We start from the raw sequence: 23,994 nt of genomic DNA on the forward strand, positions 1-23,994 counted from the left end.
ACGTATTAGTGTATGTGTGCTGTCAAAATGCTTACCACATATGGGTTGCAGTATTGTATGTACCTGACCAACCAGTAAAGGTTACTCTCGATGTGAACGTGTATTTTTGTGCTACGATACGATCAGTATTACAAAATACACCAAACGATAGGTGAAGACACATCTTGGGCAATTTAGACTGTCACTTACCGTAAGGAAGCAAAGTGGCAGGTTTTGTCAGTCCAAGGAAGGTAATTAGTGGCCAAGAGCCGCAGTAGTCGTGCATCATTTATATTGTACATGGTACATACACTCATAAAACAAATAATATATTATAGTGATGATATCATATTTTTCCTCCAGCCATCACAGACGCGATATAAACCGGGTGGCGGCGGCAGCTATTTCTGGAGCAAGGTGGCGGTGAGGTGGTGGAGGCTCATTCCTGCAGGGCGCGTCGTCACGGTGACAAAATGGACTCCTTACCAATGTCTATGGACAGGGACTCCCTGCAGCAGCTACTAGAGGAAATAGATACTGTCCTTCTCGACTGTGACGGTGAGTAGAGTGTGATTTCAGCCCAGGTGCAGCAGAACCATGCAATGAAGTGCCTTTCGTTGCATGCAAGCGCGACCTGAGACACGGCAGAATGTGTTTAAGGAATTTCTGGCAAATAATTTTCTTTTGATTAAAGGTGACATTGACTGAGAAGCCTACCGTCCTCATCAGTGTAGGCTGAACTCAACTACAGTATGGTAGAAACTGGAATACGTGTTCCTTCAAAGCTTTATTTTATTTCGTTTTATTTTTTTGGACACTAGCTGTTTCCAAAAGCAAAGCCAGTGTTCTGAATACGAAGTATTTCAATGCACAATTGTAACTCAACATCTATAATGTTACGCATGGTTGACCACCATGGGTGTATGTATATCACTGCCATGCAAGCATTAATGCATGAAACTACATGTCCAATCGCTCTTGCGTATATGAATGTGCGTTAACTTAATTATTTTACTGTGTTTCGACATTTGGACTGGCACAAAACCAAGACAATTATAAATCACCTAGAAAAGTTATGCGTGCCAAATAAGCTTTGATTTAAATAAGGTTCATTTACTAATATATAGTTAAAGAGGGAAAAAGTGTAAAGGTGTAATAGAAGAACGGAAGATGGCAATGAAAGCAAGATTAATTAACGCATTGGACAGTGGGTAACATGTAGTTATATTAGGAGAGAGAGAGAGAGAGAGAGAGAGAGAGAGAGAGAGAGAGAGAGAGAGAGAGAGAGAGAGAGAGAGTATTAAGGTAATAGAAAATTAATAATTAGATATGTACATACCTAAATGTATAAAATAGCTTGGCAACAGCTAGGGTGAGCACTAGAGAGGTAGGACAAAGCTTGCAAAGAAAAATGAATAGTGTTTCTAAAATCTATTGTCTAGCTAAATAATTATTATGAGAACGATATGAAAATCGAAGATATGAATGTTGTGATGCTGATAATGATAAGATAGGATGGTTGTTGAAAGTCCTTTACGCATATCCAGTAGTTACACTTTAAACTCTACCATCTAAATGTCATAAATGTTTTAAATGACAACGAGAGAGAAAACGTTACTTCCTTTAATATGACTCCATATTTTTCACATCTTCAGCTCTCAGCACTCGATATCATTATCGAATTAATGTATATATATATATATATATATATATATATATATATATATATATATATATATATATATATATATATATATATATATATATATATATATATATATATATATATATATATATATATATATATATATATATATATATATATATATATATATATATATATATATATATATATATATATATATATATATATATATATATATATATATATATATATATATTGCCTGCGCCACTAATGGGCGGAAGCTGAACAGCGCTTCCATACACTCTTCAAGTGTGCCTACAGGCGCTATAGGCCTTACTGTAAAAAAAAAAAAAAAAAAAAAATATATATATATATATATATATATATATATATATATATATATATATATATATATATATATATATATATATATATATATATATATATATATATATATATATATATATATATATATATATATGTGTGTGTGTGTGTGTGTGTGTGTGTGTGTATACATATATATATATATATATATATATATATATATATATATATATATATATATATATATATATATATATATATATATATATATATATATTGTGGATTAAGTCGATTTAGTTTCAGTGTATTGTTGATAATACAATGATTGCAGTGTGCCTGGCAAGAGAAATCAGGGATCAATAATTATTGTACTTCGCGTTGGGCAGTAAAGAGAAACCCGATTTATCTCCTGTAAATCTGAATGCCCGGGTGTCATAATATAGTCAGCTGTGCCGCGGGATAAAAGGTAACGCCAACTTGTTATTTTTTTCTGGACACAGTTGCTCAGAACACTATAATAATCATTATAACTCATGAAATCATCATAACCACCTCCATCTGTTGAGTATTCAAACTCCGTGATTCAGTTACTGCCTTCTAAATATGGCCGCGTACCTTAAAAGTAGGTATGTGTATGATCACCATATTCGAGTTGATATTTTCCTTCACGTTCAATTTCAATAATGTGTAGATTTTAATTTGTGTAAACACCGGTCCTCATCCATCCGGCATCATCTCTTCGTGATCCATTTAACCTAAGGAGGTTATATTGATGAAGACGCCGCGCGCCTATCCTGCTGTACTAAAAAAGTGAAGCCAGTGGGTAGAAGCTTACTATCGTAACATACACCCAAAACGTTGCCCTCTCCCGTGTTAATCAATGGGAAATTGCCGCTTTCTTTTTCATTACTAGAGGAAAACTAAGTAAGAATTGATAGTTTAACTTATGTAAACCACATATTAGTTTCCTAATTATGTAATGTACATCTGTTATTAACGGTGTTAGTCTGAAATAGCTGCAATATTGAAAGAAATACAGCAGGACGTTTCCCGGAGAAATTACGCAAAAAGATGACTTTTCTCGTTTAATGCATAACAAGAAACAAATAGTGAAGTAAAATTTCAGTGATTGATGCTTTTCCAACTCACAGTGACATGAATTAAATCACACGTCATTCTAAATAAAAGCTAGAGAGAGAGAGAGAGAGAGAGAGAGAGAGAGAGAGAGAGAGAGAGAGAGAGAGAGAATTTTGACGTGTTAAGTAATTGCTATTCCAAGAAAAATCCACCTTCAGGTCAATTTAAGTTTCACCTGATAAACAGTTTACTTATCCTTCACTTAAATGCACATGTTTATGTAAATGTCTACATCTATACATGCACATGTATATTCACATATGTATGTACTCTACATGACCTTGTTCAGTCATACGTTTGCCCCAAAGACAGTTTTCCACCTCACACACAAGTTCACCAAAGCTGGAAAACATTGTATTATCTCATTTGTATATATGATTTACTGTCTAAGTCTTCGTGGCACAGTATGCCACGACTATTGCGAGTCTATTAAGGTCACATATATGGTAGGCAACCTCGAAAGGCAACCTCCTTGATTTAACCCCTTCAGCACTTGGACACGTTTTTTACTATGAGTTCTGGGTATTTTTAGATGATTTCGGTTCGATTAAGAACGGTCTTTGGAGGTCAGATGGTTAATGGGCTGAGTCTTTATTATTCTAATCCCCATATAAGAATGAATTTGGAAACGCTTCATAGTACTGAAAGGGTTAATACTTGCAGCCTCCGCGGACCCCTCAGCGCTCACGTATTATTCACGTAATGAAATGAGGGTAATTGCTTTCTTCCACTAGGGCAGAACTGTATGCTGTTCTGGAGGCGCTCCATATTGTGGCGCCTCTCCATAAGAATGTTTTATTTCTTTATTGACAGTCAGGCTCCATTGCATGCTCTTCAATCCACCTCCCCCATGGGATGTGATCTAGTTAATAAGTGTCTTGATCTCATCCACGCCCTAGAAGGTGCTGGTGCCACGGTCCATTTCACCTGGATACCCTCTCATGTGGGTATCCCGCTAAATGAAAAAGCAGACCACCTTGCTTAGTGTGCCTTCCAAGATGACACAGCTGACCCTGGCACTGAGTACACTCTGGGTTATGTAAGAGTAACATTATTTTTAAGGATTTTGTACATAGTAGCATTAGTGATCAGTTGGAGCTTTGTTGCTACAGAGGCAGTGGCACTAGTCTTCACTATGCACGTGTCTCCCAGATCTGCGCTTACACCTATGGGAAACACACTGCATCACACGACAGGGTGGCAATGCCAATGAGGTCCTGCTGCCCGCGTCAGGTTCAGCTTCTTGGCGGGAATTTTGCCTTTGCATCGGCACTCGACGTCGTTGTTGTTTTTCTCGAAATGTGTGCTATTGTCTCCCGCGACGTGTTCTCGAACATGCTGTCGCAAGACGTGATATCGCAGAAAAAGAGCGACCGTGTGATACGGGCTTACGGCTACAAATACTTTTGGGAAGTCAGTGCTTCTCCTGGTGCGTGATGTGTGCTATGTTCTGCACCAAGGGGACACACTCTGCATCACTATATCATGGAATGTCCTCTCATTGCTAAATTTACGCCACAAGGTCAACATACTTATACAGCCTCATTGACCATCTCCTAGACTCAACCACACTCAGTGATATACTCAAGGAATATCCTCAGTTTGCTCCAAGACTGTAGGATGTTTATGCAATAAGGTGTACAATATCTATATTAATTTATTTAAGTACTTGTATTCTTGTTATGTATACTGTCTATTTAGGTATATATTTTTGATACTTTAATCTTAAATCTTTGCCCAGGGGGTGGGTGGCAAGGTCCATCCTCCTCCTTTGTTGTATTTCATTTATTCAACAATAAATGTATCAATCTTCCCAGGCCATCTCGTTTACGAACGTCTTTTTTTTTTTTTTTTACCTAGTATATACCTGCATATTTTTCAAAGTCGACCGCCCGTCCACCTTGCACAACTGATTATTGCTTTGTATTAAAAGAAAAAAAAAATCAGCTAGGTCTTTTTCAAGTCTCCACCACGAGAACAGCATCCGCAAGAACAATATTACGTACGGCCTCTCTTGTTTGATTGCTCTACAATAGACGGCCACCATTCCTCACTCCTAGCCCTCTGAAGAACTTAATGTCTATGTTACAGTTCATACACCATGATTCATGTATGGTGTCCATATACATAATCCTGTGTATATCATTAACATCAAGGCCGAGTGCATGGCGGTAGGGGAAACAGTACCAAAGAAAGTTTATACACTTGTAATGATATTAGCAATAATACATTCCTGGGGAAAATAGAATATTGATTAAAAAAGTCCTGATGAATAATATTAGATTAAGCCAGCACTCAGTGAATAAGTTTAGGTAAGTACGGTTTGCTACGGGTGTTTGGCATTTTTTTTTTTTCAAACATTTACTATAAGAATATTTAATTTGGCCCTAACCAAATCTATTTTTCCTTGAATATGTGACAAATATATTTCACACAGTATTGTTGATACTGTGTGCTTACGTCGCGACTGGCGATTGGCGAGCAGCACTGCAGCAGTCTGCTGACTCTGACAGTTATGATGGCAGCCACGTGTGCAAGTGAGTTTCTGGCAGAGGAGTGTATTTATTACTGTAATGCGGGTATGCAGCGCACTGACTCGAGAGGCTTTCAGCAACATCACGGACAGTAGTGCACATAGTAAAGCAGGAGCCAGGAGGACTAAGTACTTGATGAACAGCCAGGTGAGAAAACTTGCTTGCTGAGTGGAATGCGAGTCTGTGAGGGAATGGCCTCTTTATTCTGAAACGCTTTGATCATTATGACTATTTTCAAAGGACACACAAAAGACAAGACAGGTTCTCAAGAATGCCCCTCCTGTCAATAATATATAAATCAAGTTGATAACATCACTAGGACTTCCTGACACATCGTGTGCCCCGAAAATCTTTTCGTAGCTTCAACTGGAGCCTGGTGAAAGTATAGCGATTACGCGAGTCACAGAGTGGCTTCAGAAAACAGTTCATTGGCAGAGAATGACAAGTGTGTCTGTGTTTACTGAGTTGTATATTACAGGGTTCGAGCGAGCCTCATAGTGACCTGTCTCCATATATCGTATTTTATCCAACTTTTCCTTAAATATATATGCAGATTTTCTGCTGTTACAATCTCTTCACTCAAGCCGTTCCAGATGTTCACCCTCCTATGTGGAAAACTAAACTTTTTCATGTTTCCCAAACACTGACTTTTCATTATTTTAGTTTCCTCTTGTCCATGTATCTCATCATCAATCAGTGATACCAGGTATTTGTCTGTCGATCTTTTCCATTTACGGTTCACTATCTTATTAATCGTTGTTAGATCTCCTCTCTCCTGCCTATCCCTCAAAGTTGGTAGTTCTATTTCTTTTAGTCTTTCTTCATGGGGAAGGTTTTTTTTTTATTTCTGGCACCATCTTTGTAGCTTTCCTCTGGAATCTTCTTAGTTTCTTGATGTCCTTTTGCATTTGTGGTAATCACACTGCTGCTGCATATTCAAGTCTGGGTTTTCATCATACTCGTTCATATAGTTAAATGCCACCCTGATATTTGTTAATGTCTTACATGTTGAAGTAAATAATCCATTTATGTGTCTTTCTGGGGTCAGGGTGTCTTGTATAACCACTCCAAGATCCTTCTCTTCTTTCTTCATTATGATCCCTTCTCCCATTTTGCATTTCCATGTAGGTCTTCTATTACTTTTACCAATTTCCATCACTTCGCATTTCTTGGTGTTAAATTCTAATTTCCACTTTGGCTCCATTCCCAGATCTTGTCAATCTCTCTCTAATTCCATATAGTCTTCATTGTGCCGTATTTTTCTCAAAAGTTTTGCAATGTGTTCTATTTTCCATAAGAGTCTTCTATATCATACTGTGTTCAAAGCCTTTCTAATATCTACTAGATACACTGTGTCCAACCATCCGTCTCTCCCATGTACCTTGTTGATTACTCGTGTAAAAGCTTAGTAAATTTGTTATACACAATCTTCCTTTTCGGAATCCAAATTGGGAGTTATATATGATTTAATTTTCCTCCAGATATTCCAGCCATTTTTTTATAATCACAATTTCATAGATTTTTCCCACAACACTAGTCAGTGACACTGGTCTATAATTTAGGGTCTCGGTTTTTTTTTCCCTCCTTTGTACATAGGATCTATATTTGTTCTTTTCCATTCCCTTGGTACATTCCCTTCCATCAAAGGGCTGGTGATCACATCCCAAATTGGTTCTATTAGCTGTTTTTTACTTTCTCTCAAAGTCTATCCTTACACTTCATCTGGTCCCCTTGCTTTTCTGACATCAACATTTTCTAATAACCATAATGTTTGTTAACTCTTCCTCCTCCACTTAGTCATTTGGTTCTATGAACTCTCCTTCTACACTGAATTCTGATCTAAAGCTTTCATTCATAAGGTCACTCACTTCTTCTGTTGTATCCTATTTCCCTTAACAAGCTTAGTGATGGTCTCTTTGTTCATCTTTCCATTTATGTAGCTATTTGTAAAATAGCTTGTGTTCTTCTTCACATCTCTTTACTATATCTTTTTCAAACTTTCTCTCCTCCTCCCTTCTCATTCTAATATATTCATTCCGTGCCTCTTTATACTGGTTCCTATTTCCTTCATTTCGCTATTTCTTTATCAAATTTCTTCCAAGCTGCATCCTTTCCAGTTTTAGCTTCTGCACATTTAGCATTATACCATGTGTGTTTGCTTTCTTTTTCTTTGTATACAGGAACATACCTCTTTACCTGTTCATTTTATGTATCTTGGAATACTTCTCTTGGACCATATTGTCTTGCATGGTTTCTTTCAAATTAATACTACCAAAATAATTTCTTTATTCTTCAAAACTTGTCTTAGCATGATTTAATCTGCCTTATTTGTGGATCTTATTGCATTTCAAAATTTCCTGATCTAATTCAATTTCCAGAACCACATGATCACTTTTCCCTGTCGGACTATGATATTTGATGGTTGGACAAGGCTCTCTCTTTGTGTGTGTGTGTGTGTGTGTGTGTATGTGTGTGTGTGTATTTACCTAATTGTATTTACCTAATTGTAACATACGGGAAAAGAGCTATGCTCGTACTGTCCCGTCTCCATATCTACTAATGTCCAGCTTTTTCTTAAAATCATGAATATTCCTTGCGTTGACCACTTCCACGTCTAAACTATTCCATGCTTCCACCCTTCTATGAGGGAAGCTATATTTTTTCACATCTCTCCTATAAGTGGCCATTTTAGTTTTTCCCATGCCCTCTCGACATTCTTTCATTCCACATACACAGATCTTCCCTATCCATTTTTTCCATGCCAATCATCACTCTGTATATTGCTATCAGGTCTCCCCTTTCTCTTCTGTTTTCCAGGGTCGGAAGTTGCATTCTGTTCAGTCTGTCTTCATAAGTCAAATCTCTTAAGTCAGGCACCATTTTTGTTGCAGCCCTCTGTACTTTCTCTAGTTTCCTTATGTGTTTCTTTAAGTTCGGAGCCCACTGTATTGTGTGTGTGTGTGTGTGTGTGTGTGTGTGTATTTACCTATTTGTATTTACTTATTTGTGTATTACAGGGTCCGAGCTAAGCTCTCTGTGTCCTGTCTCCTTGTCCATTCCTGTCATCTCTCTCTTCCATCAACGACATCACTGCTCAGTTTATTCCACTTATCAATGCTACGATGCGGGAAACTGTATTTTCTCACGTCATTTAGACAGATGTCTTTATTAGCTTTTTCCATGTCCTCGGAGATGATTACTTGTGGACACCTTTATCAACTCTCTGTCCAGTATGTCAATCTTGTTCACCAATTTATACATAGTTATCATGTCTCCTCTTGTTCTTCTCTCTTCTAATGTGGTCAGCCCCAGCTTCCTCAGTCTTTCCTCATAGTCTAACTCCTGAGTCCTGGTACCATTCTTGTTGCCAGCCTCTGTACCCTTTCTACCTTCTTCACATTTTTCTTCATATGCGGTGACCAGACACAAGCTGCATATTCTAACTGGGGTCTTATTAAGGTACATAATATCTTCTTCATCATTCCTTCATCTAGGTAGTGGAATGCAAGGCCAATATTTTGAAGCATGTTATATGTTTTCCAAAAAATCTTGTTAATGTGTTTCTCCGGTGACAAAGTGTTTTGCACGGTTACTCCTAAGTCTTTCTCCTCATTGGTCTCTTTAATTTTCTCATCACCCAGCCTGTAATCCCAGTTTGGTCTGTATCTACTTCTTCCCATTTTCATAACATGGGTCTTGTCTATATTAAATTCCATCTGCCACTCCTTACTCCACTCATATATTTTATCAAGATCTTCCTGTAACTTGTTACAATCTTCCACATTCTTTACTCTCCTCATAATTTTAGTATCGTCCGCAAACATGTTCATGTAACTGTCAATTCCTACTGGCATATCATTAACATAAATCAAAAACATGATGGGACCAAGCACTGACCCTTGTGGAACTCCACTGGTTACCTTCTTCCACTCGGACTTCCTTCCTCTCACCACTGTTCTCATTTCTCTTCCCATTAAGTAATTTTCCATCCATTTTGCTAGTTTATCATTTACTCCTCCAATCTTCTTTAGTTTCCACATCAGTCTATTGTGTGGTACTTTATCAAAGGCCTTTCTCAAGTCCAGGTAGATAGCATCCACCCATCCCTCTCTATGTTGTAGTATGTCAGTCACTCTTGAATAAAAACATAATAAATTGGATACACGATCTTCCTTTTCTGAAACCAAACTGTCTTTCACTCAGAATGTTTTCACTTTAATTACTTCTTCACATACCTTGCACAATATACTAGTCAACGATACTGGTCTATAATTTAGCGGTTCCATTCTACTACCATTCTTATATATAGGCACAATGTCAGCTCTTTTCCACTCTTTCGGGACTAATCCTGTTCGTATGGAGGTTTCCACAATATCAAATACGGGTTCAACAATTGATCCTTACATTCATTTAGCAACCTCCCAGATATGCCATCAGGCCCCATTGATTTATTAATATCCAGATTGCTTATAATTTTCCTTACATCTTCCTTAGTAACCATGATGTCCTGCATTTGCTTTATTTCCGTAGGCCTTCCTCCCATAAAATGCTCCTCCTTTGTAAACACTTTGCAAAAGTTGTCGTTCAAAATTTCAGCTATATCTCCAGCATCCTCATATACTTCTTCCCATTTTTACCTTTTCTATTGCCTCCCTTATATTTAGTTTTCCATTTATGAATTTGTAAAACATTTTGGGTCACTATCACAGTTTTCCACCACCCTCTGTTCATATTCCTTCTGTGCTGTTCTCCTTACTTCAACATATCTATTCCTTGCTGTTTTGTAAACTTCTCTTGATAATACATCACTGTTTTTCTTAAGTTTCTTCCATGCCTTTTCTTTGTTCTTTTTTGCTTCTTCACAATTTCTATTAAACCACTGTTTATTATTTAAAGTCCTCTTTCTGTAATATGGCACAAACTTTTTCACAGCAGAGTTATACAAATCCATAAATTTATCGTATTTCAATTGCATATCCCTTTCCTGGTATACCACGGACCAGTCAATTTCATTAAAGAACTCCCTTATATGGTTATAATTTGCCCTAGTATAATTTAATTTTTCCTCCTGTTCCACAATCTTATTCGTGCTTAATTCCGTATCCAGCTCAAAGCTTAGGACATCATGATCGCTTTTCCCCAAGGGACATTCATGTTCAATTTCCTCTTTAGAGAGATGCCCTGGTAAATACCAAATCCAACCTTGCTGCAACATCTTGTCCCCTGCACCTTGTTGGTGATCTCACCCACTGTGTCATCAAGTTATTTGTTGCTACCTTTAACAATTCCTCTGCCCACTCACCACCGTTCACCACTTCGTAGTCTTCCCACACTATTTCTTTGCAATTAAAGTCTCCAACTATCATCACTCTATCCTTTCTGATGAGTTCTTGCTTCATTCTGTCTAGAGTATTTCTCATCACCATTTGGTACTGTTCATATTCCCAAGCACTGGTTCTGGGTGGTATGTATACTGTTATAATATTAATGTCCCTCTTGCCATCTGTTATAAGCATACTTATCACTTCCTCATTTCTCTTACTATAGTTCACCTCCTTCACTATCAGATCTTCCTTAGTAAGAACCATTATACCACCACCTCCTTTATTTTTCTATCATTTCTCCATACTTTGTAGTGTTTTACAACAAACCAGTCTAGCTTTATTTCGGGCCTTAGCTTTGTTTCCACTACACACATTATGTCCGGTTCGTTATTTCTTAGGTAATCCATACATTCTAGCCTCTTAGACAGAAATCCATCTATATTCGTGTAAGTCACTTGTATTCCATTCCTAGTCTCATTCTTCCATGTAATGTCTATTCCGTCTGTTTTATCCACCACTTCTTTAGCCTCCCATTTCTCATCCTCCAAAAAAACTTGGTCTTTTCCTCCTCTGTTCTTTCGTCATTCCTCTCTTTCACTTCAGTTACAAGCTCTTTCATTTTCATTCGCTCATCCTGTGACATATTTCTTCTTATGTAAATTGTTTTGGTTTCCTCAGAGTCCTTAAGTTTCCAAGCCCTCCTCAACAAGGCCTCAGCTGCCACCTGAGACTTTAATTTCAATTTTAATGGTCTATTCTTGCCTTCCTCAAAAGCTCCCAATCTCACACTTTCTTCTACCTCAGCATATAGGTCCTCTTCTTCCACAGAGATCTTGTTCAGTAAAGACTTAATCCTGTCATTTTCCTTATCCCTCCTGTCCTGCCAGTTCCTGTTAGTTTCTTCCTCAATCCTATTATGATCACACATTTTTCTTTTCAGCAATATCTCTCACCACATACTCATTTTCCTTTAGTGCCTTTACCATTTACCTCTGCGTAATCCCTTTATTTTCCTCTTCCTGTTTTTTCACTATCTCCCTAAAGGAGCTTTGTACCTCCTGATGTTCATGGTTCACTTCTTTCATCCTGGTATCAATTAGATTAAGGCATTCCTCCTTCCTCAAGTCCCCTTAGGATATTTTCATCTCCATTTCCATGAGTTTAGCCTTCATCTCTTCACATTGTTTCCTTAGTTGTTGGTTTTCTTTCTCCATCTCTACTTTTTCCTTCAATAGCTCTTTATTCGCTATCGTTAACAAATAGATCTCTTTTTTGAACGAATCATTCTCGGCTGGAACTCTATCCAGTTTTTCTTCTATGGACAAAATGTTTAGGAACTTACTTTCCAGTGCCTGAATTCTTGCATCCATATCTAATTTCTCCAGTCCTTTTGGCGTAGTTATAAAACCTTCAAAGTCCCGGGCTGGTCTAGACGCCATGTTTGTTATCGCCAGCTGATTACGGCCAAAACAATCACCACCCACACTCTCCTCTCAGGGACCACTCTCCATATCCCTCACTTTCAACACTGTGCGACAGTAGGACATTAACAGGACACTAACTTAGAGTTACCCGGGCCCTGTAACACCATGGGTATTTTCCTTCTTCCCGTCCGCAGCAGAGACGAGCCGTCCTCTCTCAGCGACGTCGTGTGTGTGTGTGTGTGTGTGTGTGTGTGTGTGTGTGTGTGTTTGTGTGTGTATTTACCTAATTGTATTTACCTAATTGTAACATACGGGAAAAGAGCTATGCTCGTGTTGTCCCGTCTCCATATCTATTAATGTCCAGCTTTTCTTAAAATCATGAATATTCCTTGCTGACCACTTCCACGTCTAAACTATTCCATGCTTCCACCCTTCTATGAGGAAGCTATATTTTTCACATCTCTCCTATAAGTGGCCATTTTAATTGTGTGTGTGTGTGTGTGTGTGTGTGTGTGTTTGCTATTTGTATTTACCTATCTGATTTACAGGGCCTGAGCTTGGCTCTTTATGTCCTGTCTCTTTGTCGTCTCTTTGTCCACATTTATCAAGTTTGTCCTTCATCTGACTGACACTCGCCACACACAACCTCTCTACTCAATTTGTTCCATTTGTGAATGCCACGATATGGGAAACTATACTTCTTGACATCTCCCGTACAACTGTCCTTTTGTATTTTCTTTGGGTGTCCTCTCAGTTGATTGTTGGGAGACATCCTTATCAAATCTTCTCTATCAATGATATCCATTCCATTTACTATTTTATAGTGTAATTCATTGCAGTTGCCTACTGGTCATCCAGCCAGTCTTCCCCATTAGGGTTGATTCACACCATAGGTTTGATCGTGCTCCACTTTCGCTCCAGTCTCGGTCCAGTCCAATAATGTTTAATGCATTTCAATGTAAGCATTCATATTGGCAGTAACGGTTCGCTCTCGCTGTGGTCGCGATACATTCAAAAGATATTTTGACTGGAGCGAGACCAGACCGTTGCAGCCAGTGTGAACTAGTAACGGTCTGCTCCAGTCATGATTTAGCCTTCGTATGGGGAATATTTCTGCCTTTCATCCTATGAAACATGGAGGATCAGAAGAAAACACTACAATGCAAAAGGTAGGTAAATAATTAAATAGAAAATAAAATTTTATTTACGTATCACTGATGTAAGGACAATTTTTACAGTTAGCCCATATATATATATGAGTACACTGGAAAAAAAATATTAATTACATCTTGTGGTTTTCATCCTCAATTTTTTAGAGTATTTTTTTCAAATCTTCCAATGTTAATTCTTAAGTTAGTTGAAAAATTTAGTCTCATTATCAATATGATGAGGATATAAAGTATGGAACTCATTCTTTCTTTCTATCTTTCTGCATAGGATGAACCCCACAATCTCCTCCTTTTTTGCTTTCTTCTTCGTTAAGTGCAATGGTGATCACTGCCAAATCGGATGGAGAAAAGTCACACATCCACCATCACTGGTGGTGTGACTTCCACTAGTGTTAAAGAACATCCCGATATGAGAGCACTGGACATGTGAATGCACCAGAACCTTGAGCGGAGCGAGAGTGGAGCAAGAGCGAAGCAATACTGGAGCGATAGTGTGAAACAAGCCTTATGGAGCGAGCTCAGAGCTCATAGACCATCTTTTCTCAATACTTCACACACTCCACAACCCCTTGAGTTACATCCCATACCTATACATATACTGCTATGAACACTACACCACAGGCAACCTTTAGAGTGAGTGCCAGATGAGACTCTTAATCATGAAAACGAAATCTCAGACAAATGCATGGAATACTATAGTAATAAAAGAAAACATGCACACACTACTACTACAACTACTACTACTACTAATAATAATAATCTAATAATAATAATAATAATGAAATGTAAAGTAATTCAATAGTATAATTTATTCATTTAAAACTTAAAATTTATTAGAGTTTCTTCTCTACTTTTAGTATCCATCATTGCATTAATAAAGCCTAGCATAAACATTCCTGGGTCGGAGGTTGCCCGCCTCTACATTAAGAGGCTTGCCCATTTGCCTCGCCTTCCACTGTGTGTGTATTTACCTATTTGTATTTACCTATTTGTGTATTACAGGTCCCTAGCTAAGCTCTCTGTGTCCTGTCTCCTTGTCCATTCTGTCATATCTCTTTCATCTGATTGACACACACCGCATCAACCATGACTGCTCAGTTTATTCCACTTATCAATGCTACATCAAAACTGTATTTTCTCACGTCATTTAGACAGATGTCCTTTATTAGCTTTTTCCATGTCCTCAGATAATTACTTGTGGTCACCTTTATCAACTCTATCCAGTATGTCAATCTTGTTCACCAATTTATACATAGTTATCATGTCTCCTCTTGTTCTTCTCTCTTCTAATGTTCAGCCCCAGCTTCCTTGTGTGTGTGTGTGTGTGTGTGTTTTTTTTTTTTTTTTTTTTTTTTTATTTACCTATTGTATTTACTTTGTAGTTTTACATTTTATGAATCTGTAGAACAATTTTGGTTGTTCCTTACATTTTTCGACAATGTCCTTTTCATAGTTCTTTTCTTCTTCCTTTCTCACCTTAGCATATTCATTTCTTGCTGTTTTGAAGTTTTCCTTATTTTCTGGATTTCTGTTTCTTCTCCACCTTTTCCATGCTCCATCTCGTTTCTCCTTTGCCCTAGCACATCTTGCATTAAACCAATCTTTCTTTCCTTCTTCTTTAGGTCTATATTTCGGAACATATTCCTGACCCCAGTTTTGTATATTTCCAAAAATAAGTTATATTTCTCTTGAACCGTTAATGAGTTTTCCATCTCCTCCCAGTTTACGTTTTAAAATAGTTCTTGAGATTCTCAATATCAGCCTTTCTGTAATTTAATCGGTCTCCTTTGTATGATTCATCTCTATCTTCCTTTCCTTCTTCTATATCCATCTCTAATATTACATGGTCACTCTTTCCCAATGGGCACTTGTATCTTATATCATCGTTAATTGGTATATCCCTTGTAAAACTAGGTCTAATCTTGCCGGCTCATCGTTTCCTCTGAATCTTGTGTTTTCCTTTACTCTTTGGACCATCAAATTATCTATCATTAGGTTCAGGAATCTATCTCCCAGGCATCTTCCCCATACCACTTTCATAATTTTCCCAGTCTACCTCCTTACAGTTGAAATCTCCTATCAATATCACTTTTCTCCTTTCCTTAATGATTCTTGTAAGACTCCTTATTGTGTCATCTATCATGTCTCTATATTCTTGGTTAGTCCATGAGTTTGTCTTTGGTGGCACATATGTTCCAATGATTGTTAACTCCTTTTTGTTAATATGCATCTTAACATACAGTATTTCTGATTTTCCTTCCCCAAACTCCACTTGATTTACCACAATCTCCTTCCTTAACATCATCATAACTCCTCCTTTACCCACTCTGTCTCTCCTCCATATATTATACCTTTTATCTATGTCTATTTTTATTGCCTCATTTAACTTTGTTTCCACCAGGCATACAATATCTGGTTCTTCTTTCTTTATGTAATCTCTTAATTCTAATTTACTAGATAAAATCCCATCTATGTTTGTATACATCATTTTTAATCTCTTGTTCTTATCATTTTAGTTAAACTTGCTCCATTCTTTTCTCTTCTTTCTCTTTTATATACCATTTCCTTATCCTGTCTCCTATAATTCTCCAAAAATGCCTTCTTCTCCTCCTCTGACCTTTCATTATTTTTTCTCTTGCTTCTGCCACCAGTTCATTGTGTCTCTTCCTTTCCTCCTCGTTTCTATTTTCTTTATATATATATCTTTGCAACCTTCTGTTTCTCTGAGTTTCGTTTTTCTATATAGTACTTCTTCTGCTGCTGCTTGTGATTTTAGTAATATCTTAATTGGTCTCACTGTTCCTTCTTGATATGGTCCCATTCTATGGATTTCTTCTACTTCCTATTCTAAGTTCTGTCTATCCTCGTCATTCAGATGTTTTAGTAGGTCTTTTACTGATTTCATTTCGTCTTTTTCCCTTCTTGGTCTATATTTAACATTTTTTTCTTTCAGTCCAAAAATAATTACACTCTTCTTTTTTTCTGCAATTTCTCTTACTAAATTTTCTTTTTTCTTGAGGACTCCTATCATTTTGCTTGTCATATTTTGTGTGTGTGTGTGTGTGTGTGTGTGTGTGTGTGTGTGTGTGTGTGTGTGTGTGTGTGTGTGTGTATTTACCTAGTTGTAGTTTTACAGGGCCTGGGCTTTATGCTCGTGTGGTTCCGTCTCCATATCTACACTTATCCAATTTTTCTTTAAAACTATGCACACTCTTTGCTGACATCACTTCCTCACTCAGATTGTTCCAAGTCTCAACACATCTTTGCGGGTAACAATATTTTTTTAACATTTCTCAGACATCTTCCCTTCCTCAGTTTTTTACTATGTGATCTTGTGCTTCAAATGTCATATTCTTCTCTCAGGATCAGTTTCTCATTATCCACTTGATCCATTCCGTTGATCAATTTATAAACTTGTATCAGATCCCCTCTCTCCCTTCTCTGTTCCAGGATTGGTAGATCCATAGCTTTTAGTCTCTCCTCATATGTCATCCCTTCAAATTCTGGAACCATTCTTTTACCCATTTTTTGTAGTCTCTCCAACTTCCTTATGTGTTTCTTTTTATGGGGGTCTGCACAACTCCTGAATATTTCAATCTGGGTCTTATTATAATACTTATCAGTTTCTTCATTATTTCTTTGTCCATGTAGTGAAATGCTAATCCAGTATTCCTTAGCAAATTATATGTCTCTCTGAAAATTCTATCAATATGGCTTACCGGTTGATTGTTTTCTTTCATCATCACTCCCAAGTTGTTTTCCTTTTTTACTTTCTCCAGTTCTACTCCATCTCCCATCTTATAGATTCCCACTGGTCATCTTTGACTCTTTCCCATTTCCATGACATGGCTTTTGTCCACATTGAATGAATTCCATCTCCCACGTTTTACTCCATTTCTAGATCTTATTTAGGTCTTCCTGCAGTATTTCACAATCCTCTTTTTGCTTTATAACTCAGCACAGTTTCGCATCATCCGCAAACAGATTTATGTAGCTGTTCACTCCCTATGGCATGTCGTTTATATATGTGTGTGTGTGTGTGTGTGTGTGATTCACCTTGGTCACCTGCTGGTCACCCAGCCAGTCTTCCCCATTACGGAGCGAGCTCAGAGCTCATAGACCAATCTTCAGGTAGGACTGAGACCACATAACACACTCCACACACCGGGAAAGCAAGGTCACAACCCTTCGAGTTACATCCCGTGCCTATTTACTGCTAGGTGAACAGGGGCCACACATTAAGAGACTTGCCCATTTGCCTCACCGCTTACCGGGACTCGAACCCGGCCCTCTCGATTGTGAGTCGAGTGTGCTAACCACTACACTATACGGTGTGTGTGTGTGTGTGTGTGTGTGTGTGTGTGTGTGTGTGTGTGTGTGTGTGTGTGTGTGTGTGTGTGTGTACAACACAGTTGCAGCCACAGTCACAGTATCATTGTAGCACTAGTGCCTAGAGGTTGTAACCAGTGAGTAGAAAGATCACATCTATGACCTGTGATGTGACCAGCTGTGCATCGTGCTGTAGGTCACAGTTCTGGCATAATCATGCCAGGTTTGCCATAATTATGCCAAATTGAATGACCTTAATTTGTTCAGAATGAAACCACAGCAAGATACGTTTTTTTAAAGGGATGGGGTCTAGCAGGCATATGGCTTTGAATTTTTGGCATGTTTTTAGGTGTCTATATATGAAATTCTGTGAATCGCATGACATTTTGGTGAAGCATTGAGAGATGAACAAAAAGCATTTTTTTTTTTTTTATTCCACACTTTATTTCTGTCAATTGCATTCAGAAAAATTTAACAAACTGTGTTTACGTACATAGCTATCTACATTAATTTTGTATTTGTAAAATCTTAACATTTATTTTTGGATTGTCTCTGAAAAAATAGAAGAATTCCTACCTTCAGTTTTCCTTTATCTGTGTTCCATTTTATTTTAGTTTTCTAAACTTTTCAAAGAAAAATTGTTCTTTAGTTTTAGTTTTTATTGAGACTGCAATAGTTGCTCAGATATTTTACTGACCTCAAATTTTTTGAAGTGTGAAAAAAACTTTTTTAGTTATTAAGATTTAAACCATTTCATCCCTAACTTGCCATTTGAATTGATCTAATTGGCATGAAATGTATACCTTGTTGACTTATTGGAGAATGATAAGGCATCAGTTCCCCTTTATAAGAAAAGATAAGTAATTACTCATTAGCTACTCAAAGATGAGGGTATCAGAAGACAACAACAATCCATTCTATCTATCTCCATCTTGCTACATTAGCCTTCTTGATGTTCAAAAGTTTCTGGTTGCCTTTTTGGTAATTTCTAAGAACTTTTGTTTGGTTTTTGTGCAGACGAGGAGAGAATGATAAGGTAGGCACCAGTGTGTCTTACGTGTGGCAGTGTGGCTCACTACATTAGATTAAGCGGCGTGAGAGATTTGACAGATGACAAAATTTGCAGAGAAAAAAGTATTGTAGTGTGGTTTTATGCATATTACAAGTGCTGAATAATAATAAGTATATTGGCACAGAAATCAGACCATGACACAACGGTGTAGGACATTTAGAAATAGTATCCAGGTGGCAAGGGATTTGATTCTATGTAAATAAGTGTTGCTATTCTGTGATTTGTTTGGCTTGTTCTGGACATCCTGAGCAAAAAAAATGTTTTTTTGTATAATTCTAGAGATATTTGCCCCAAAATATCAATAGATGTCCCCTTTAAGGAAATAATTCTATAGCATGTAGTGTAATATAGGGTGTAATGTGAGTTTCTGCAGGTACTGCTTGAGGTGAAAATACAAGTTATTCTATGTAGAAAATATCAAAAGGTCTGTGGGACTGATATCCCAACCAGAGGATGCACCATTATCAGTTGTCATTATGAACATATATAACACATCATTGATAGCATAATAATCTATTGTATAGAGAATATTTGAAACCCCTGTAAGTACTGCCTAATTTCATTTAGGCCTTATAGTAAGTATGTGGGAAGTTTTGAAAAATGTCAGTATTTTCAGACAAAGAAAACTGTAACTATAGTTTTTTATGCTTTTCACTCCAAACTTTTCCTTATAACATTTGATTTTTTGAGATATACATACTAAACAAATCTGTGGTCTTTCATTTATGCCTTATAAAAGTTTAGCAAAATTTTTGAAATTGTCACTATTTTCAGTTAAGGTAAACTGTATCTAGTTTTGATGCTTTATGTGACAAGTTCCTCCTTCGTGCTGTAGTGGGCTCCACAGTTACAGAGTTACAGGGGCACTGGTATAGGGGTGCCAGGGTTTGCTACAGTGGCAAGGTGATGCTTCTTCCCTCGTATACTTTGTGGGCCTAAGTAGAAAGTAAATAAATAAATAATGAGAATAAAAAATGCATATGAAAGGAAAGTTTGGATTCTTACTGAATTGATATGAACCATCTGCTTTCATTGTGGTTGATGGGGGCTGGAGTTCATCACTGATTTTTTTTTTTTTTTTTTTTTTTTTTTTTTTTGTCTGTCAAGGAAAAGTGCTGCAACAAAGATTGATGTGAATTATATTTATGAACTCTTAAAGTTCTAATACAATTTAGCTTAATACATTTACTTGTTGGTATCAACACATGATGAGTAGTGAAACCGTTCCTCTCTTAGGGTGAAACCAGCAGGACGTGAAGCTTGAGCTACATGCCCTACTAGGTGCAAAGTGCAAACACAAACACAAACAAACAAATGGTGAACTGGTAAGTGGCTAAACTAGCACCCCATTCAGTGTTGCTGTTCAGACATGTGAAACAATACAACCCTGCAGGACTTCCCAATTTGGTGGACAGTTAGTACAGTAGTGTGTGGATAATCACGTTTTGCATACGTAGTGTCAGACACAACTCGGATGAGCTTTAGGTAGCCTAATTACTAGAACCTTTCACATTAATTGCAGAGAGATGTAGGCAATTACACTGCTGCAGGGTTTCTCAAGCAGCTCTTGTGGATCTTGTATGCTTTTGTTTAGGAAGGTTTGTAAATATTTATAAGGTACTCTTTAAACAATGTTTATACATTGCTGCCTCTTCTTCTGCAGGTGTATTGTGGCGAGGGGCACAGGGCACAGATGTGGTGCCACGGGCACAAGAAGTGGTCTCCAGGCTCAAGTTGATGGGTAAAAAGGTGTTCCTTGTGACCAATAACTCAACAGTAACACAAGATGACTGCTATAGAAAATGTAACACTCTTGGATTCACCGTTGAGAAGGTAAGGCAGCATTGGGGGATGGCCACTTGAAGGAAAGACACTTGTACCTGATGGGAGCTTCTCTCACATGCTGCTTTGGACCTTGTTCCTCCATCATCTCAGTGATTGAAATCAATTCATTCATTAAATTGATTAATTAATTAATCTAATGATTAATTTATTTATTCATGAATTACATAGTTAAGAAGTGAGACTTATGTTGTTATCTATGTATAAAGCTTCTTACATGATAATTTTTATGTTGAAATGTGTCCCTTGTGAGTTAATGATGAATAGCACAAGGTAAAGAATTGCAGGTGTTACACAGATGGCAACGTTCCTCACCTTGTAAATACTGTTCCCACTACCACTGCTACAACGATGACACTAACAGCACTAGGAAAGGCATTAGCACCTGTCTTCTTTTTGCAGGAATCCATCATTTGTGCTTCATTTGTGTTAGCACAGTATCTGAAGGAGATCAATTTCCAGAAGAAGGTGTATGTTGTTGGGGCAGCTGCCATTGCCCAGGAACTGCAGGATGCTGGTATTCGCTGCATAGGTGTTGGGGTGAGGCTCTACTTATCATTTACAACATAAAACCTCCCTCTTCTCCACCCTCTGACTACTTCATGCTCCCTCCCTTTTGAAATCCTTCACAATAATGTTTTCCATGCCCTAGCTGGCCTAAACCCTTGGAAGACTTGTGGACCTAATGTGGTCCTATTCTCCAAAACTGTACCTGTGTGCTTGCACCTTGCTTAGTCTAACTCTTTCAACTTTATCAGTATCTAGCTCTCCTTGTTGGTGGATGTTTATCTATATTCAATATGTTCCTTAAAAGGATGACTGTTCTAATCCCTTAAACTGTCATCCTATTGCTTTTATATCCTGCTCATCTCTAAAGTTCTTAAATCTATCCTCAACAGGAACATTCTTAAACAATTATCACTTCACAATCTCCTATGTGATTGCCAGTATGGTTTCCATCAAGTACTGGTGATCTGGCTTTCCTTAATTTTAGTCATCCTCATTTTGAGGTTTTGTTGAAACTTTTGCTGTTGCTTTAGGTATATCAAAAGTTATTGACAGAGTCTGGCACAAAGCTTTGATCTCTAAATTATCCTCCTACATTTTCTATCTTTCTGTCTGCAGCTTCTTCCCAAGTTTTCTTTCTAACCATTCAATTGCTGCTGTGGTAGATGGGCACCGTTCTTGTAAATATATTAACAATGGTGTCAAGTAAAGAACAAACTGAGGATGTTCAGTGTAGGAGAGGAGGACAGTTGAGTGTCATTGAAGAAGAGAGAATAGTTGTCTATGGTCTGACCATTTTATGAAGATCGTTTAGGTGTTGGCTTTTTCGGGGATTTCCCAGCCTGTGGCGTTGTCACACTTGTACCAATATGCATCTCAAGTTAGGTACTTAATACTTTGTAACTGAATGGTGTTGTAGTACATATACATTGTGATGCTCTAAAAAGGCAAGTTAATCATTTTTGTTTATTTTTAAATATATTTTGCATTGTTTTTGCGAACACAACCATACTTCACAACGTTCCCTCCGAGCGTTAATTGTCACATCCCTTTTGGTGACCGAATTAGGTTACAGGTCAAAGTGACCGTGTTAATCCATGGGTCAGCTCCTCTCCCACTACCGGCCAGGATGGAAGAGTGAGAGAGAGAGAGAGAGAGAGAGAGAGAGAGAGAGAGAGAGAGAGAGAGAGAGAGAGAAGGGGGTGGGGAGGCAGCTTGACTGACAGATAGACAGATAAATTCTTTTCTCAAATTTTAGTGAGAGAGAGAGAGAGAGAGAGAGAGAGAGAGAGAGAGAGAGAGAGAGAGAGAGAGAGAGAGAGATGGTGTGTGGGAAGCAAGGTTCTCATTGACACATAGGCTCTAATCCCATAATTTGCCCAGCACAAAGTTTGGCAGCCGCAGGCTAGGAAATCCCTGAAAAAGCCAATGCCTAAATGATCTTCATAAAATGGTCAGACCATAGTATCTTGTGTTTGAGTTGACAAATGACAGAATTGAGTTTTGAGGTATTGAACAATACTAAGTTTGCTATCTATAAAATAGAAGGATAAAAGAAGTTTGTGTTTAAATCATAAAAGATATAGATGAATAGTAATTTGGTTTAAATCATAGATGAATAGTAATACGAAGAGAGTAGGTGACATGACAGAATCCTGAGGAAGACTATGCACCTTGCAGATCACTTCTCAAATTCAAGGAAAAGGCCTCATTAAGATACAGCTTTTGTCGTTTTCCAAATATACTCATGAATATTTAGAATAGCTTCTTGTCTTATCTTAGGTGGTCAGTTTGTGTGTAGAGGTTTTCTTTGGAGTTTGGTACCTCTGAGGTAGAGAAATAACTTTCCAGAGTTTGGCTTATTTTCTTTGATTTGTGAGCTCATTTGTGTTCTTAATTCTTCTATCTTTACCTGTAACTGGAGTGTTCTTATCTTGCTGGTTATTGAGGAGGATAAAAAGATGGAGGAGGAAGATTATTTTTATTAATTTTGCACAGCCTGAGAGAATAGGTGGGTCCATATATGCTGCATTGGCTGAGGGCAAGCTGGGCCTGGATCCTGAGGTTGGAGCGGTGGCTGTTGGCTTTGATCGGGAGTTTAGTTATGACAAGTTGGTTCGTGCCATCACTTACCTGGCCAACCCCGAGTGTTTATTCATGGCCACCAACACAGATGAGAAGTACATGGTGACTGGCACACCACTCTACTTACCTGGTGAGCATGTGTTGACGAGATGCCCTGGACTTGGCAAGTCTCAAGTACCACCCTTGATCACTGTCAAGTTGGTGTTGGATATCAAGCATAACTGTTGTGCATATGAATATCTATCACATCTACAATGAAGTATAAAGGTTAAACAAAGGCTTATTCTACTTTCTTGTTGAAATGTTTTGAAAAGAAGTCTCACAAAGATGTGTCCAAGTGCCTTGATCAATAGTATTAACATATTTGTATGCAAATGTTTGGCAAATGTTGTGTTTAGGACTTTGACGGGTGTGGGCCAGGATTATTGTCTAATTGCTCATTGGTGTAAAGAAATGGCTATTTCCTATCAAACATTGTCTGATAAATATTTGTCACTATCAGCTAAGATACTTATCTATGTCAATATTTCTACTATGATCATGATTAGTAAACTACCATTGTTAATCATTGTAATGAAGGACAACAATATTACAGCTGCTGGTGTCCTGGTGAAGGCCATTGA

At 37.7% G+C, this 23,994-nt stretch overlaps 1 protein-coding gene across 1 annotated transcript in view; it reads left to right on the top strand.

Annotated features, from left to right (window-relative positions):
- Positions 1 to 82: 82 nt before the first annotated feature.
- Positions 83 to 23,994, top strand: part of LOC123498446 (glycerol-3-phosphate phosphatase-like) — a 25,023-nt gene continuing 1,111 nt past the window's right edge. The window contains exons 1-6 of the mRNA XM_045245550.1: positions 83 to 230; positions 343 to 537; positions 20,601 to 20,770; positions 21,182 to 21,319; positions 23,285 to 23,501; positions 23,967 to 23,994. Of these exons, the coding sequence (XP_045101485.1) occupies positions 453 to 537; positions 20,601 to 20,770; positions 21,182 to 21,319; positions 23,285 to 23,501; positions 23,967 to 23,994 (638 nt within the window). The 5' untranslated portion in view covers positions 83 to 230; positions 343 to 452. The remainder of the gene's footprint in view (positions 231 to 342; positions 538 to 20,600; positions 20,771 to 21,181; positions 21,320 to 23,284; positions 23,502 to 23,966) is intronic.

This window comes from Portunus trituberculatus, chromosome 48 (genome assembly GCF_017591435.1).
Source record: "Portunus trituberculatus isolate SZX2019 chromosome 48, ASM1759143v1, whole genome shotgun sequence".
NCBI classification, from domain to species: domain Eukaryota; kingdom Metazoa; phylum Arthropoda; class Malacostraca; order Decapoda; family Portunidae; genus Portunus; species Portunus trituberculatus.